This window comes from Drosophila grimshawi, unplaced genomic scaffold (assembly GCF_018153295.1).
Source record: "Drosophila grimshawi isolate 15287-2541.00 unplaced genomic scaffold, ASM1815329v1 contig_311, whole genome shotgun sequence".
NCBI lineage: Eukaryota > Metazoa > Arthropoda > Insecta > Diptera > Drosophilidae > Drosophila > Drosophila grimshawi.
This window is the reverse complement of record NW_025063098.1, coordinates 2802150-2816940: the sequence shown is the minus strand read 5'-3', so window position 1 is coordinate 2816940 and position 14791 is coordinate 2802150. Positions and strand designations below refer to the sequence as shown.

Sequence of the window (14791 nt, the reverse complement as noted above, 5' to 3'; positions counted from 1 at the left end):
AGTTTGTTCCCGCCTAATTGCGGCAGAGTGAGCCAAAAACAGCTGATCGGCCCTAACCAATACAATAGTGATGCTCATTTTGTCAATCAATGATGCGCACTTTTGAAGCCAAATAAAAGAAATGAAAAAAAAATAAATATTTTGTAAGCTTTAAATTAAGTCGATAGATAAAATTGTATTAAATATATATAAGCGAATTTAGTGTTGGCCAACAAAATGTTAGGGATCACGATGTCACATATATCTCATGAGTTGTAAATTAAATAGTCTAAAAAAATGAGCATGAGGTGGTAAATTAATGTGATTGGGTGAGATGAGGGCATAAGAAGCAAACGACAAAGAAATAATTATGAAAGGGAATTTCTCCAGGAAATTTAGAGGAGGAATCACAAGGAAGGGAGGGACACGCAGGCTGTACAACATCCACACATCCAACACAGCAGCGAGCGGACTGGTTTGATGGAAATATTTTTTTATTTTTTTTATTTTTAAAAGAATACAAATTTTTTTTGTTAACTTGCCGCCCAATATATCGCGGTCGAACTACCCCTGAGCCGATAGCTAGCCGTCTGAGCGATATATTGGTGCTTTCGACAGGCAAGGAATAACATGTTATTTGTCTGGTTTACTACAATGGATTAGTTGTCGCCTCATATCAGTCTTTATTTTTGTTTATTTTAGTTTGCTTTGATTCGTCATTCGCGATTAAATCCGCCGCCGGCTTTTGTTTGCTCATAAAAACATTTTGTTTGGTTGCTCAGCCGGTATTTCATTGACGATATAATAGAGAACATATATGTATATAATTCACGTCTATGCTATATGCATACTCAAAGTGTATTGCATATTCCATTTACTTCTCTATGATTTTGAATCAAGCGCTCACTCTCACATTTTTCTAGTCGCGCTCTCAGCCGCTGTGTTCTCAAAGAGTCAAAGCGAAATTTATTGCTCAACTGCATTTTCTCTTGTTCCTATCTCTTCTTGAATCAGTGCTTTTGGAAGAGTGAAAAATTATTTACTAAACTATTTAATGCGCTCCTTTTATTTCAAACAGTTTTGTTTTATTTTCCAACAAAAACTAATTTCCAAACTCAACTTCTGCGATTTAAACAGTCTTATAAATATTTATGAAGACTGGCATTAAAACAATTTTCTCAGTAAGCTGGTCTTGCCATTTTTAAAATATTATTTACAAAAACTACATAAAAAAGAAAATACTTTAATAATTTTTATTAATTTCGTTTTGCTTTCTTTGGTTTACCTCCAATTTTCTTTGCAATTACTTTAATAAGAGCCATCAACAGGTAGACAAAAGTAAATATAACTGTCGAAAATATGTAAAAGATCAATACAACATTCCGATTACTAATGTTAATAACAGAAGATATCGATACTGCGCTCGATACCTTTACTTAAGAATACATTGAATAAATTCTTCTTAGTCTAACCGCCAAACCCAGTGCATCACTTTTTGCCGCTTTAAAAACAAAAGGTTATGGGCCCAGGCATAAAAGAAAAAGTTGAATGAAACTAAGGTTATGCTGAAAAGCCGCATTTAAGGTCGAGTGTCATTTTTTCATTAGAATTGCATAATTTTGTATTGCTGTGTGCATTACCAACTAAAGTTTTCTGTGTGAGAACAAGTACGAGCGAAAAATGAGTGCGCTGTACAATATAGACAAGTTGGACGAAACTAATTATGATTCGTGGTGTGTCCAAATGAAAAGTGTGCTAATTCACCAGGAGCTATGGTCCGTCACTTCGGGAGCTATGAAATGTCCAAGCTCAGACAAGACGAGTGAATATAGTCAGTGGTTATCAAAAAACGAAAAGGCTTTAGCGGTGATTACTCTCTCAATAAGAGGCTCTGAGATTGGTCACATTAAGAAATGTGAATCGGCGTCGAGTGCGTGGATAACCCTAAAGGCAGTGCATCAGCCCACCGGTCCAGTGAGAAAAGTCACATTGTTCAAGAGATTACTCTTCATGCGGATGAACGAGAATGAGAACATACAAATATATATTGCAAATTTTGTGAACACCGTGGAGCAGTTAACAGAAATTGGCATTGTGCTGCAAGAAGAAATATATGTTATTTTACTCTTGGTAAGTTTACCTAAATCATATGAAAATTTGGTTGTAGCATTGGAATCACGTGATGAATTACCAAAGTTTAGTACTTTGAAGGTTAGATTGATCGAAGAAAGTGATATACGCAAGAGCGAAGCACATAGAGAGAGTGTGAACGAAAATAATGCACAGGCATTTTTAAGCAAAGCACACTACCCTAAAGAGAGTGCAAAAAAGACAGACAAAGTAGGCAAGAACCGAAACAAAAAAATCAAGTGTTACAATAGCGGTAAAATTGGCCACATTTCTGCAGAATGTAGGTCCAAGGCGAACGAAGGTCATGCAAAAGGAAGAGACGAAAAATCATTCTTCACTTTGCTAAGTGCAAAAAACGGTGAACAATTGCTTGATAAGTCAGCGTGGTGCTTAGATAGTGGCGCCACAGCTCATATGTGCGCAAATCAAAATATGTTTAATTCGTTTGAGCAATTCACTGATACAGTCACACTTGCTGGTGAAAAATCACTAGAAGTAGTCGGTCGAGGAGTTGTCATGATTAAAACGGAATCGTCAACAGTAAAACTTACAAACGTACTTTATGTGCCACAATTACAATGCAACTTTATTTCGGTGAGCAGAGCAGTAAAAGGAGGCTGCACTGTAAACTTTAAAAACAATCGTGCATGTGTATGTGACAGCAGCAGAGGCAGCGGCAGAGGCAGCAGCAAAAGTAGCAGCAGATGCAGCAGCAGAGCCAGCAGCAGAGGCAGCAGCAAAGGCGCCGGCGAAGATAACGGTAACACCGTTACCAATAAAAGTGAAATCTGCAAGAAAAGTAACCGACTTGAAAGAACAAGTGGGCACGGATGGCGAAGACCAGACCAGAGGCACAAGCTGAATCTTGTGAGCAGTGATGCCGTCGTAACACCAGAAACTGTGGAAGAAGCATTGGAAAGTTCACAGGCGATCGAATGGCAAAAGGCCATGGCACAAGAATTCGGAGCACTGAAAGTGAATGGAACTTGGGAACCAGCCGAATTACCATCCAATCATAAGGCGATTGGATGCAGATGGGTCTTCGCACTAAAACGTGACAAAAATGGCACCATAGAACGATACAAGGCTAGGCTAGTAGCAAAGGGCTGCAGCCAGAAACACGGAGTGAACTACGACGAAACGTTTTCGCCAGTAGTGCGATATGCGACAATAAGGATGGTGTAGGCCATAGCAGCTGAACTGGAGCTGCATGTGCACCAACTTGATGTATCCACGCCATACCTAAATGGAGAATTGCAGGAGGATGTTTTCATGAAGCAACCCCGTATGTTTGAAGAACAAGGAGTGTCTGTTCTTAAACGTCGAAAGTCCTTATATGGGATAAATCAGTCTGGACGGATGTGGAACAAAAAGCTGAACGAGATGATGACAAAAATTGGGTTTTCCGCCTGTCCAAGCGAGCTGTGTGTATATACTAGGCATACACAAAACAACATAAACATAATCGCAGTATATGTGGATGATATGATGATATGTTCATCAGATATTGGTGAGTTGGCCTGTATAAAAGAAAGTATATCTCGAATTTTCCAGGTGGTTGACAAGGGCATAATAGGGGCGATAACGATCACCCAGCAGCAGCATGTGTTGCAGCTGCTTAAGAAGTTTGGCATGGAAGCGTGTCGGCCAGCATCAGTACAATTGGCGTCCGCGTACACCACCAAATGTGAGAGCCAACAATGCAAAACGGTCAACCAGGCAGAATACCAGTCACTGATCGGATCATTAATGTATCTGGCAGTTGCATCCAGACCTGACATTTTACATTCAGTATGTAAGCTGTCTCAACGGAATACGGATCACCACCAAGAGCACTGGGCAGCAGCAAAACAAGTGCTGCGATATCTGAGGACGACGTCTTCAATGGGCATAACATATGCTAAAACTGGAAATCCCATCAAAGGCTACGTTGATGCGGACTGGGGTGGAGATAACACGGACCGAAAGTCGTACACTGGAAAGCAAGAAGCAGTCGTCAGTAGCACTAAGTAGTACTGAAGCCGAATATATGGGAATGTCGGAAGCAACTAAAGAAGCTGTTTATATTCTGAAATTATGTAACGAAATGAACATATACAGAAATATGAACAGTATTGTAATTCATGGCGATAATTTGAGCGCTATGAACTTAGTTAAAAATCCAGTTTACCATGCAAGAAGCAAGCATATAGATATTCGTTATCATTTCGTGCGAGAAGTTTTTAATAAGCTTGTGATTCAGCTGGAATATTGTCCAACGAGTCAAATGATGGCAGATATCTTAACTAAGAATTTGAGCAAGTTAAAACATGAAAATTGTAATAGATTGCTTGGTCTCAAATTAATTGTCAATAATGTGTATTGAGGGAGGGGAGTGTTGAAAATGTGTAAAAGATCAATACAACATTCCGTTTACTAATGTTAATATCAGAAGATATCGATACTGCGCTCGATACCTTTACTTAAGAATACATTGAATAAATTCTTCTTAGTCTAACCGCCAAACCTAGTGCATTACTTTTTTCCGCTTTAAAAACCCAACAATAATAAATCCCAAGCCTCCAATGATCATAATAAGAACATCCAAATTATAGTACTGTATAAAGTTCAGATCTTGTGAGGCACTTCTCAGATATCGAGCGCCCTTCTGCCTGGTCACATGCTCCACCCAATACACGGCGCGTTCCAGCGGCGTTTCATGCTGATCCCGGAATCTGACGGACATGTCGTGCACTTTTTGAGTGTAGCTCGGATCACTGAGTAGTTTATTAATGGAATTCTTAAAGGTCTCAGCTGTCAGTTCGGTGAATCTTAAAGTAAGTCCATAGCCTGATTGTTGAGCTCGTGCCATGTTCATGAACTGATCCCCAAAGAATGGAATACCCAGAACAGGCTTGCCATGGTAAATCGATTCGGTTGTGCTGAGTAGGCCCCCGTGTGTGATGAACAGGATGACCTTCTCATGAGCCAATATATCATCTTGTGGGAACCAGTCTGATATGAAGACATTATCCGGCTTGCCGGGCAAATTGAGTTCCTCGAATTTCCACAGTACTCGCTGCTTGAGATTACGGAGGGTTTCGACTAATGCCTCACGCATTTCCAGTGGCAAAGATGAGCTCTTTATGTAGGAACCCAGTGAGAAATATATGACACCATGCTGGGCACCCTGAATGAAGTCCACAATGTCCCGAGGCAGTTGCTGGCACTTACGATTGATATGCATGCCACCCACTTCGATCATGTTGGGAGCATAGGGACGTGGGAAACCCAAAGAAACGTGATTATTGAGAAGCACCAGTGCCGTATTCTTACGCATATCGTAAAAGTTCTGTTTGTTGTTGGGGAAATATTTCTTATAGAGCTGTTCCTGCTTGGGAAGATAGACGTACTGCTCATAAGCGCCCTGATACAATATGAAGAGCAGGTTGTGTGCACGCTCAAAGAAGTTCATATGATCGCCAAACTGGAGCAGAAAGTGGGGCACATACGAGGGTGGCGATGGTGAGCCAACTAGATCAGTTGTCCAGGAGGAGGCGCCAAGGGTACTAAAGGTTATCAGCGGCGCGTTGAAGTGTTCCGCAAAACCGAAATGTGCCTCGTTCATGAATACCTCACATATAACCGCATCGAATGTTCGATTCTGAGATAGGAGTGACTGCACTGAATGCTCCTTCAGCAAAGATTGGGTCAAGCTCAGGCCCATGCCATGTAATGCAGGCAGTCGAATGAATACGGGTATTTTGGCAATGTCCAATATATTGTTTTTGTGTACTGAAAATTTATAAACATTTCTTAGCTCTTGTTAAATTCTGTAAATATATCAGATATTAAATTAATAAATATGTAAGAACAAGATTCATATTGTTGAGATATTGAGCTGACCGTTCCGAAATTAATTTTGCATTGTATCTATTTTGCTGCGCAGCATTGTGCATATTAATTTGTTGTTTTTGCTTATCTGTAGTTATCAACACTGACGAAAATGTATACTTATGCAGCTGCATATTTCCAAAATAAAAGATTACCTACAGTCCACACTTATCTCTTCGGAATCACATATTGTCGGCGATAACAATTTTACTAACTTTCCCTCTGCTAAGCTCATCAGGACTTACCAGCCATGGCTGCAAAGGTGTTTGGCGTTGGCACATCTACATAGTTCTTGAGGGGATTATTTTGTGGAAAAGTTGAGATCACGGTGACTTCATGACCTGCGGCAACCAAACAGAAGCGTTAACTATGTGCCAAAAAAAAAAAGAATATATAAACTCAAAAAAGACAACAGTTCTGCAGAAAAGTGGACCCAACTTGAAGCTACTCTCTACAAAACTCTAAATGAGCTAAGAAATCAATATCTGTAGAAAAAAAATTGAAGTTATCGACCAAAATAACGTAACTTGTTTCGCGTGCTTGGCTCGACAATGAACATAATACATACACTAAATGAGTTCATAGCTGTACAGGGTATGGAAAAGGAAATATTGGAAAATGTTCAAGGAAATTGTTCAAAAATCGATCGAAAATAATAGAGATGAAGCTGCGTGGCAGCGTGTGAGGTGAAAATCTTCAATAGCTACACAAAATATTTTTCATTTTATTGTATTTGGAGCCGGCACCGAAAACAGCTTTAGCTCTCATAGACATTCTGATGAGCCAAAGCAAAGGGAAGAGCATAAAATGTGGCTCAAAATTTATAGTTATCATTTACAAAATAGGATATAAACAGATCCAAAAGCTTACGCGTGATTTATACTCAGTGTTGCTTCATTTTACCCTGCGACGTTTTTCGGCCCATAAAGAAATTCTGCAGGGCTCGCCACGCGCAACGTATGAGCAATGCGATACAGTAGAGCACAAACAAAATGCCGCCATAAAGTATCAATATGGCATCCAGGTTGTGGTACTGCACAAAGTTCAGATCCTGTGAGGCACTGCGTAAGTATCTCGCACCACCGTGTCTGGTCACATGCTCCACCCAGTAGACGGCACGCTCCAACGGCAACTGGGGCTGATCCTTGTAGCGAGCGGACATAGCCTTGACAAGATCGTTGGCTTTTGGATCCTCTATGAGCTGTTGAATGGCTGCCAGAAGTCGCTCAGCTGACAGTTGCTCATAGACAAGACTCCTGCCATAGCCATTCTGCTCGGCGCGCTCCATATTCAAGAACTGGTCGCCAAACATAGGAATGCCCACAAATGGTTTTCCATGATAAATTGACTCTGTGGTGCTGAGCAAGCCGCCGTGTGTTATGAACAAAATAACATTTTCATGAGCCAATATATCGTCCTGTGGAAACCAGTCTGAGATAAAGACATTCTCCGGCTTGCCGGGCAAGTTGGGTTCCTCGAATTTCCACAGAACGCGCTGCTTGAGCTTTGAAAACGTTTTAATCAGTTCCAGACGCTTTTGCTGTGGCAGATCCTTACTCTTCAGATTAGAGCCCATGGAGAAGTAGATGACGCCATGCTGGGCACCCTTAATGAACTCCTCAATGTCCTGAGGCAGAGGCTGGCGCTTGCGATTGATGTGCATGCCACCCACTTCGATCATGTTAGGAGAGTAGGGACGGGGGAAGCTCAGCGAGACGTGCTGATTGAGCAGCATCAGAGCCGTATTCTTACGCATATCGTAAAAGTTCTGTTTGTTGTTGGGGAAATACTTTGTGTAGAGTTGCTCCTGCTGCGGCAAATAGTACAGTTTCATAAACAGATACTCGTAGCTGAGAAAGGCCAAATTGATGACTCGCTGCACCAATGACATATGATCCGAGAACTTGAGCAACGTATGCGGCACATACGAAGGCGGCGATGGTGTGCCAACCTGATGGAAAATAAAGTATTAGGTGATTCTTGAGAATTCTTGCACAGGACAGCTAACCAGATCAGTATTCCAGCTGATGGCACCAAAGGTGCCCATTCCAATGAGCGGCGCTTTGAAATGTTCCGCCAGACCAAATTGAGCCTCGTTGAGGAACACCTCACAGATGACAGCATCGAATGTCTGATTAGATTGCATCAGCTCAATTACACTAGAGTCGCTTAGCAATACCCCAGTTAGCCGTATGCCTACAACGATAACGAAACATACTCAGTTTACAGATGCACATTAATAATTATTTGCTTGTGAACTTACCCATATCATAGAAACCCAAAATTTGTTGGATAATGGGCGCCTCGGAGGTTTTTAACAGGTTGCCAATATCGCCTGGAAAGTCAGGAAAAAAGTTTAGCTAAATGCCTCGAAGTAAAATGCGTTCGTGAATTTCAATTTTTAATATTTCTGTTATCTGATATCTGAATAATTAACTACTTTTATCCACTGAAAATAGTAAACACAAAAATCAAACTCAACAGATTGTTATGAAAAAAAGGCAGTATTCTCTCAAAACTTGTAATACACTGCATTGAAATTGTTTTAAATATAATTTATAAATACATAGTATATAATTGAACTGAACTAAAATATTAAAGTTATTTTCTTTATCATTTTAGTATTATCATTTTGTCCAGATTAAATTAAATATTCACTAGCCACACTGAAAGAATCAATATTAATTTCATGAAATATTTGTTAGGAAGGTGGAGAATTTTTAATTGATAAGCTAATAAAGCCTCGTTTACGTAACTGGGTAGTGCTAATTGTTTAATTCACAGGTCGTTGGATTGCGGATTGTTCGCCTTATTTTCATCATAACGATTATTAAATTACAAGCCAATAGACGAAAGACGATTACTTACCGCTCATAGCTTTCAAGATGCTCGGCACTGGCAGATCATTTATGTTCTTAATGGGTTTCTTGAGCGCAAAGGGTGACACCAGTGTCACCTGATGACCAGCTGCTGCCAGACCCTTGGCCAGGGCCGAGCCCACATTGTAATGGGAACGAGCGGCACAGGGTAACACCACCATATAATTATAGGAAGCCACGCAGCTCAGCAGGCATAGCAATGTGAGGCCAATGAAACCAGTCTTACTACTTGATTGCGACATTTGTTTTGTTCTTTGTTAAGCACAATATCGGAATAATAATAATAATAAAAGCAATTAATTGTTGATTGTTCTAAAATTCACTTTGAACACTCGCTAGATTTGCGACCGTTTTCTATTAACGATCCAAACGCGCCGCGTGCTCGTGCAAAACTGACGAAATTCCAATTCCAAATCTGTAAATATATATGAAAGATACTATAAACAATGACGTGCCAGCTAAACAGCTGCTTGGTCGTTCGGTAACTCATATGTGACTGGAAATGTGCGCTACACCAAACAGAGAACTGTGTCCGATCAAATTGTTTCATCATAATGACTTGGCTGTTATTCAAGGCCAGCCACTCAAAAGTTTAATCAAACAGCCACACTTTAATATTTACATGCGCGTAAGTTTAAGTTGGTGTGCCGAGTGGACTATGTTATTTGTCTGGTTTACTATAATAGATTAGTTGTCGCCGCATATCAGTCTTTATTTTTGTTTATTTTAGTTTGCTTTGATTCGTCATTCGCGATTAAATCCGCCGCCGGCTTTTGTTTGCTCATAAAAATATTTTGTTTGGTTGCTCAGCCGGTATTTCATTGGCGATATAATAGAGAACATATATATAATTCACGTCTATGCTATATACATACTCAAAGTGTATTGCATATTCCATTTACTTCTCTATGATTTTGAATCAAGCGCTCACTCTCACATTTTTCTAGTCGCGCTCTCAGCCGCTGTGTTCTCAAAGAGTCAAAGCGAAATTTATTGCTCAACTGCATTTTCTCTTGTGCCTATCTCTTCTTGAATCAGTGCTTTTGGAAGAGTGAAAAATTATTCACTAAACTTTTTAATACGCTCCTTTTATTTCAAACAGTTTTGTTTTATTTTTCACCAAAAACTAATTTCCAAACTCAACTTCTGCGATTTAAACAGTCTTATAAATATTTATGAAGACTGGCATTAAAACAATTTTCTCAGTAAGCTGGTCTTGCCATTTTAAAAATATTATTTACAAAAACTACATAAAATAGCAAATACTTTAATAATTTTTATTAATTACGTTTTGCTTTCTTTGGTTTACCTCCAATTTTCTTTGTAATTACTTTAATAAGAGCCATCAACAGGTAGATAAAAGTAAATATAACAAATCCCAAGCCTCCAACAATCATAATAAGAACATCCAAATTATAGTACTGTATAAAGTTCAGATCTTGTGAGGCACTTCTGAGATATCGGGCGCCCTTCTGCCTTGTCACATGCTCCACCCAATAAACGGCGCGTTCCAGCGGCGTTTCATGCTGATCCCGGAATCTGACGGACATGTCGTGCACTTTTTGAGTGTAGCTCGGATCACTGAGTAGTTTATTAATGGAATTCTTAAAGGTCTCAGCTGTCAGTTCGGTGAATCTTAAAGTAAGTCCATAGCCTGATTGTTGAGCTCGTGCCATGTTCATGAACTGATCCCCAAAGAATGGAATACCCAGAACAGGCTTGCCATGGTAAATCGATTCGGTTGTGCTGAGTAGGCCCCCGTGTGTGATGAACAGGATGACCTTCTCATGAGCCAATATATCATCTTGTGGGAACCAGTCTGATATGAAGACATTATCCGGCTTGCCGGGCAAATTGGGTTCCTCGAATTTCCACAGTACTCGCTGCTTGAGATTACGGAGGGTTTCGACTAATGCCTCACGCATTTCCAGAGGCAAAGATGAGCTCTTTATGTAGGAACCCAGTGAGAAATATATGACACCATGCTGGGCACCATTAATGAAGTCCTCAATGTCCAGAGGCAGCTGCTGGCACTTACGATTGATATGCATCCCACCCACTTCGATCATGTTGGGAGCATAGGGACGTGGGAAACCCAAAGAAACGTGATTATTGAGAAGCACCAGTGCCGTATTCTTACGCATATCGTAAAAGTTCTGTTTGTTGTTGGGGAAATATTTCTTATAGAGCTGTTCCTGCTTGGGAAGATAGACGTACTGCTCATAAGCGCCCTGATACAATATGAAGAGCAGGTTGTGTGCACGCTCAAAGAAGTTCATATGATCGCCAAACTGGAGCAGAAAGTGGGGCACATACGAGGGTGGCGATGGTGAGCCAACTAGATCAGTTGTCCAGGGGGAGGCGCCAAGGGTACTAAAGGTTATCAGCGGCGCGTTGAAGTGTTCCGCAAAACCGAAATGTGCCTCGTTCATGAATACCTCACATATAACCGCATCGAATGTTCGATTCTGAGATAGGAGTGACTGCACCGAATGTTCCTCCAGCAAAGATTGGGTCAAGCTCAGGCCCATGCCATGCAATGCAGGCAGTCGAAAGAATACGGGTATTTTGGCAATGTCCAGTATATTGTTTTTGTGTACTGAAAATTTATAAACATTTCTTAGCTCTTGTTAAATTCTGTAAATACATCAGATATTAAATTAATAAATATGTAAGAACAAGATTCATATTGTTGAGATATTGAGCTGACCGTTCCGAAATTAATTTTGCATCGTATCTATTTTGCTGCGCAGCATTGTGCATATTAATTTGTTGTTTTTGCTTATCTGTAGTTATCAACACTGACGAAAATGTATACTTATGCAGCTGCATATTTCCAAAATAAAAGATTACCTACAGTCCACACTTATCTCTTCGGAATCACATATTGTTGTCTGAATCTTGAATTTAATTATTTATCATCATTACGCTTGTATGTCTAACAGTCGGCGATAACAATTTTACCAACTTACCCTCTGCTAAGCTCATCAGGACTTACCAGCCATGGCTGCAAAGGTGTTTGGCGTTGACACATCTACATAGTTCTTGAGGGGATTATTTTGTGGAAAAGTTGAGATCACGGTGACTTCATGACCTGCGGCAACCAAACCCTTGGCCAGAGCCTGTCCAACATAAAAGTGCGACTTGGCCGCTGAGTGCGATATCATAAGATAGGAATAGCCCCAGACATGACACAAATAGGCCAGCAGTATTAAACACAAATGCAGCAGGTTCATTTTTAAATGTCGAGCATCAAAGTCAACTTCACACTTTCACTTCTGACGAAATACTAACAATTGTGCGAAATTTGGCTGTATTTGCTTGGGCAAAAAATATAAGCAAATCCCATCTGGAAATAAAATGTTCTTTCTTGTCAGTATGAATAGAACGGAAACCACTCAAAGAGAGCTTGCACTTTAAATGCACTCTTAGTGGTGCAGCTTATAATGATTACTTTTAAATGCTTCTAAAATCTTCTATACCGATCTATCTATCTATTTTACCAAAGAGTCAAAGAGAAAGAGCTTTCTTGGTGAGCAGTATTTTCTCTTATATTTCTTAGGCCTGTCTCTTTTTGTATAAGAGTTTTTGGAAAATTCTTCACTTCAAATCATCAAGAACGTTTACTTTTGTATATTAAAAATAGTTTTTATTGATTTTTTTTTTTTTTTACAAATCTCTAAATGTATATTATGTATACTTTCTGCGACTGAGTGCTCTGTGAATTAAATTCAAAAACTAATTTCCAAACTCAACTTCTGCGATTTAAACAGTCTTATAAATATTTATGAAGACTGGCATTAAAACAATTTTCTCAGTAAGCTGGTCTTGCCATTTTAAAAATATTATTTACAAAAACTACATAAAATAGCAAATACTTTAATAATTTTTATTAATTACGTTTTGCTTTCTTTCGTTTACCTCCAATTTTCTTTGCAATTACTTTAATAAGAGCCATCAACAGGTAGATAAAAGTAAATATAACAAATCCCAAGCCTCCAATAATCATAATAAGAACATCCAAATTATAGTACTGTATAAAGTTCAGATCTTGTGAGGCACTTCTCAGATATCGGGCGCCCTTCTGCCTAGTCACATGCTCCACCCAATACACGGCGCGTTCCAGCGGCGTTTCATGCTGATCCCGGAATCTGACAGACATGTCGTGCACTTTTTGAGTGTAGCTCGGATCACTGAGTAGTTTATTAATGGAATTCTTAAAGGTCTCAGCTGTCAGTTCGGTGAATCTTAAAGTAAGTCCGTAGCCTGATTGTTGAGCTCGTGCCATGTTCATGAACTGATCCCCAAAGAATGGAATACCCAGAACAGGCTTGCCATGGTAAATCGATTCGGTTGTGCTGAGTAGGCCCCCGTGTGTGATGAACAGGATGACCTTCTCATGAGCCAATATATCATCTTGTGGGAACCAGTCTGATATGAAGACATTATCCGGCTTGCCGGGCAAGTTGGGTTCCTCGAATTTCCACAGTACTCGCTGCTTGAGATTACGGAGGGTTTCGACTAATGCCTCACGCATTTCCAGAGGCAAGGCAGAGCTCTTTAAATTAGAACCCAATGAAAAATATATGACCCCATGCTGGGCACCATTAATGAAGTCCTCAATGTTCTGAGGCAGCTGCTGGCGCTTGCGATTGATATGCATGCCACCTACTTCGATCATGTTGGGAGCATACGGACGTGGGAAACCCAAAGAAACGTGATTATTGAGAAGCACCAGTGCCGTATTCTTACGCATATCGTAAAAGTTCTGTTTGTTGTTGGGGAAATACTTCTTATAGAGCTGTTCCTGCTTGGGAAAATAGACGCACTGCTCATAAGCGCCCTGATACAATATGAAGAGCAGGTTGTGTGCACGCTCAAAGAAGTTCATATGATCGCCAAACTGGAGCAGAAAGTGGGGCACATACGAGGGTGGCGATGGTGTGCCAACTAGATCAGTTGTCCAGGAGGAGGCGCCCATGGTACTAAAGGTTATCAGCGGCGCGTTGAAGTGTTCCGCAAAACCGAAATGTGCCTCGTTCATGAATACCTCACATATAACCGCATCGAATGTTCGATTCTGAGATAGGAGTGACTGCACCGAATGTTCCTCCAGCAAAGATTGAGTCATGCTTATTCCCACTCCATGCATTGCGGGCAGTCGAAATAATATGGGTATTTTGACAATGTCCAGTATCTTGTTCTTGTGTACTGAAAAGATACGGAAGTGGGTCATTTCTTTGCTTGCTTAATTTTGTACCTACATCAGAAAACAAATTAATAATGAAGTAAGTTAATATGAATATTGATTTGAGTTTTGTAATCACATATTATCATTATTTTTGCATTTATATATATTGACAGTGCTATCAGCCGGCGACTAGCTGATTAAAATTACCGCTAAGTACATCAGGACTTACCAGCCATGACTGAAATTGAACTTGGCGTTGGCACATCTACATAGTTCTTGAGGGGATTCTTTTGTGGAAAAGGTGAGATCACGGTGACTTCATGACCTGCGGCAACCAAACCCTTGGCCAGAGCCTGTCCAACATAAAAGTGCGAATTGGCCGCTGTGTGCGATATCATAAGATAGGAGTAGCCCCAGACATGGCACAAACAGGCCATCAGTATTAAACACAAATGCAGCAGGTTCATTTTAACAATTCTATCACGAAGTCAACTTCACACTTTCAGTTCTTACGACATACTAACAAACTATCTAAACTGGGGCGACATTTATTCAAGTTCTGTTTGCAAAAAACAGATAAGAAACAGAGCACAAGACGTACCTTGTCAGTGAGGAGAGAGCAGCAACCAGTCAAAGGGAGCCTACACTTGAAATGAGCTCTTTAGCGGCCTATTTAAGAGAATTCAAAATATATTAAAACTCATTTTCGTACAATTAATAGATCTCTTAGACTATTATA

At 40.1% G+C, this 14791-nt stretch overlaps 3 protein-coding genes across 5 annotated transcripts; all 3 read right to left on the bottom strand.

Moving 5' to 3' along the window:
• Positions 1-4600: 4600 nt before the first annotated feature.
• On the bottom strand, positions 4601-14552 carry LOC6563455 (UDP-glycosyltransferase UGT5). Of its 2 annotated transcripts, XM_032736738.2 has the most exons (3): positions 14388-14552; positions 6228-6333; positions 4601-5883 (listed from the first exon to the last, which is right to left on the bottom strand). In XM_032736738.2, the coding sequence occupies exons 1-3, from the start codon at positions 14517-14519 to the stop codon at positions 4616-4618; spliced, it is 1506 nt and encodes a 501-aa protein (XP_032592629.1). In that variant the 5' UTR covers positions 14520-14552; the 3' UTR covers positions 4601-4615. The 2 variants fall into 2 exon arrangements, with proteins under 2 accessions (XP_032592629.1, XP_001990576.1); XM_001990540.2 differs by lacking the exons at positions 4601-5883; positions 6228-6333 and adding an exon at positions 12749-14072 and having other exon boundaries at positions 14282-14552.
• Positions 6687-9354, bottom strand: LOC6563453 (UDP-glycosyltransferase UGT5). The gene is made up of 4 exons (XM_001990538.2): positions 8851-9354; positions 8246-8317; positions 7991-8178; positions 6687-7933 (listed from the first exon to the last, which is right to left on the bottom strand). Exons 1-4 carry the CDS (start codon positions 9101-9103, stop codon positions 6866-6868), a joined length of 1581 nt encoding a protein of 526 aa, XP_001990574.1. The 5' UTR covers positions 9104-9354; the 3' UTR covers positions 6687-6865.
• LOC6563454 (UDP-glycosyltransferase UGT5) lies at positions 10137-12114 on the bottom strand. 2 transcript variants are annotated; one of them, XM_001990539.2, is made up of 2 exons: positions 11860-12114; positions 10137-11460 (listed from the first exon to the last, which is right to left on the bottom strand). In XM_001990539.2, the coding sequence occupies exons 1-2, from the start codon at positions 12095-12097 to the stop codon at positions 10142-10144; spliced, it is 1557 nt and encodes a 518-aa protein (XP_001990575.1). In that variant the 5' UTR covers positions 12098-12114; the 3' UTR covers positions 10137-10141. The 2 variants fall into 2 exon arrangements, with proteins under 2 accessions (XP_001990575.1, XP_043070702.1); XM_043214767.1 differs by lacking the exon at positions 11860-12114 and adding an exon at positions 11834-11838.
• Positions 14553-14791: the final 239 nt, after the last annotated feature.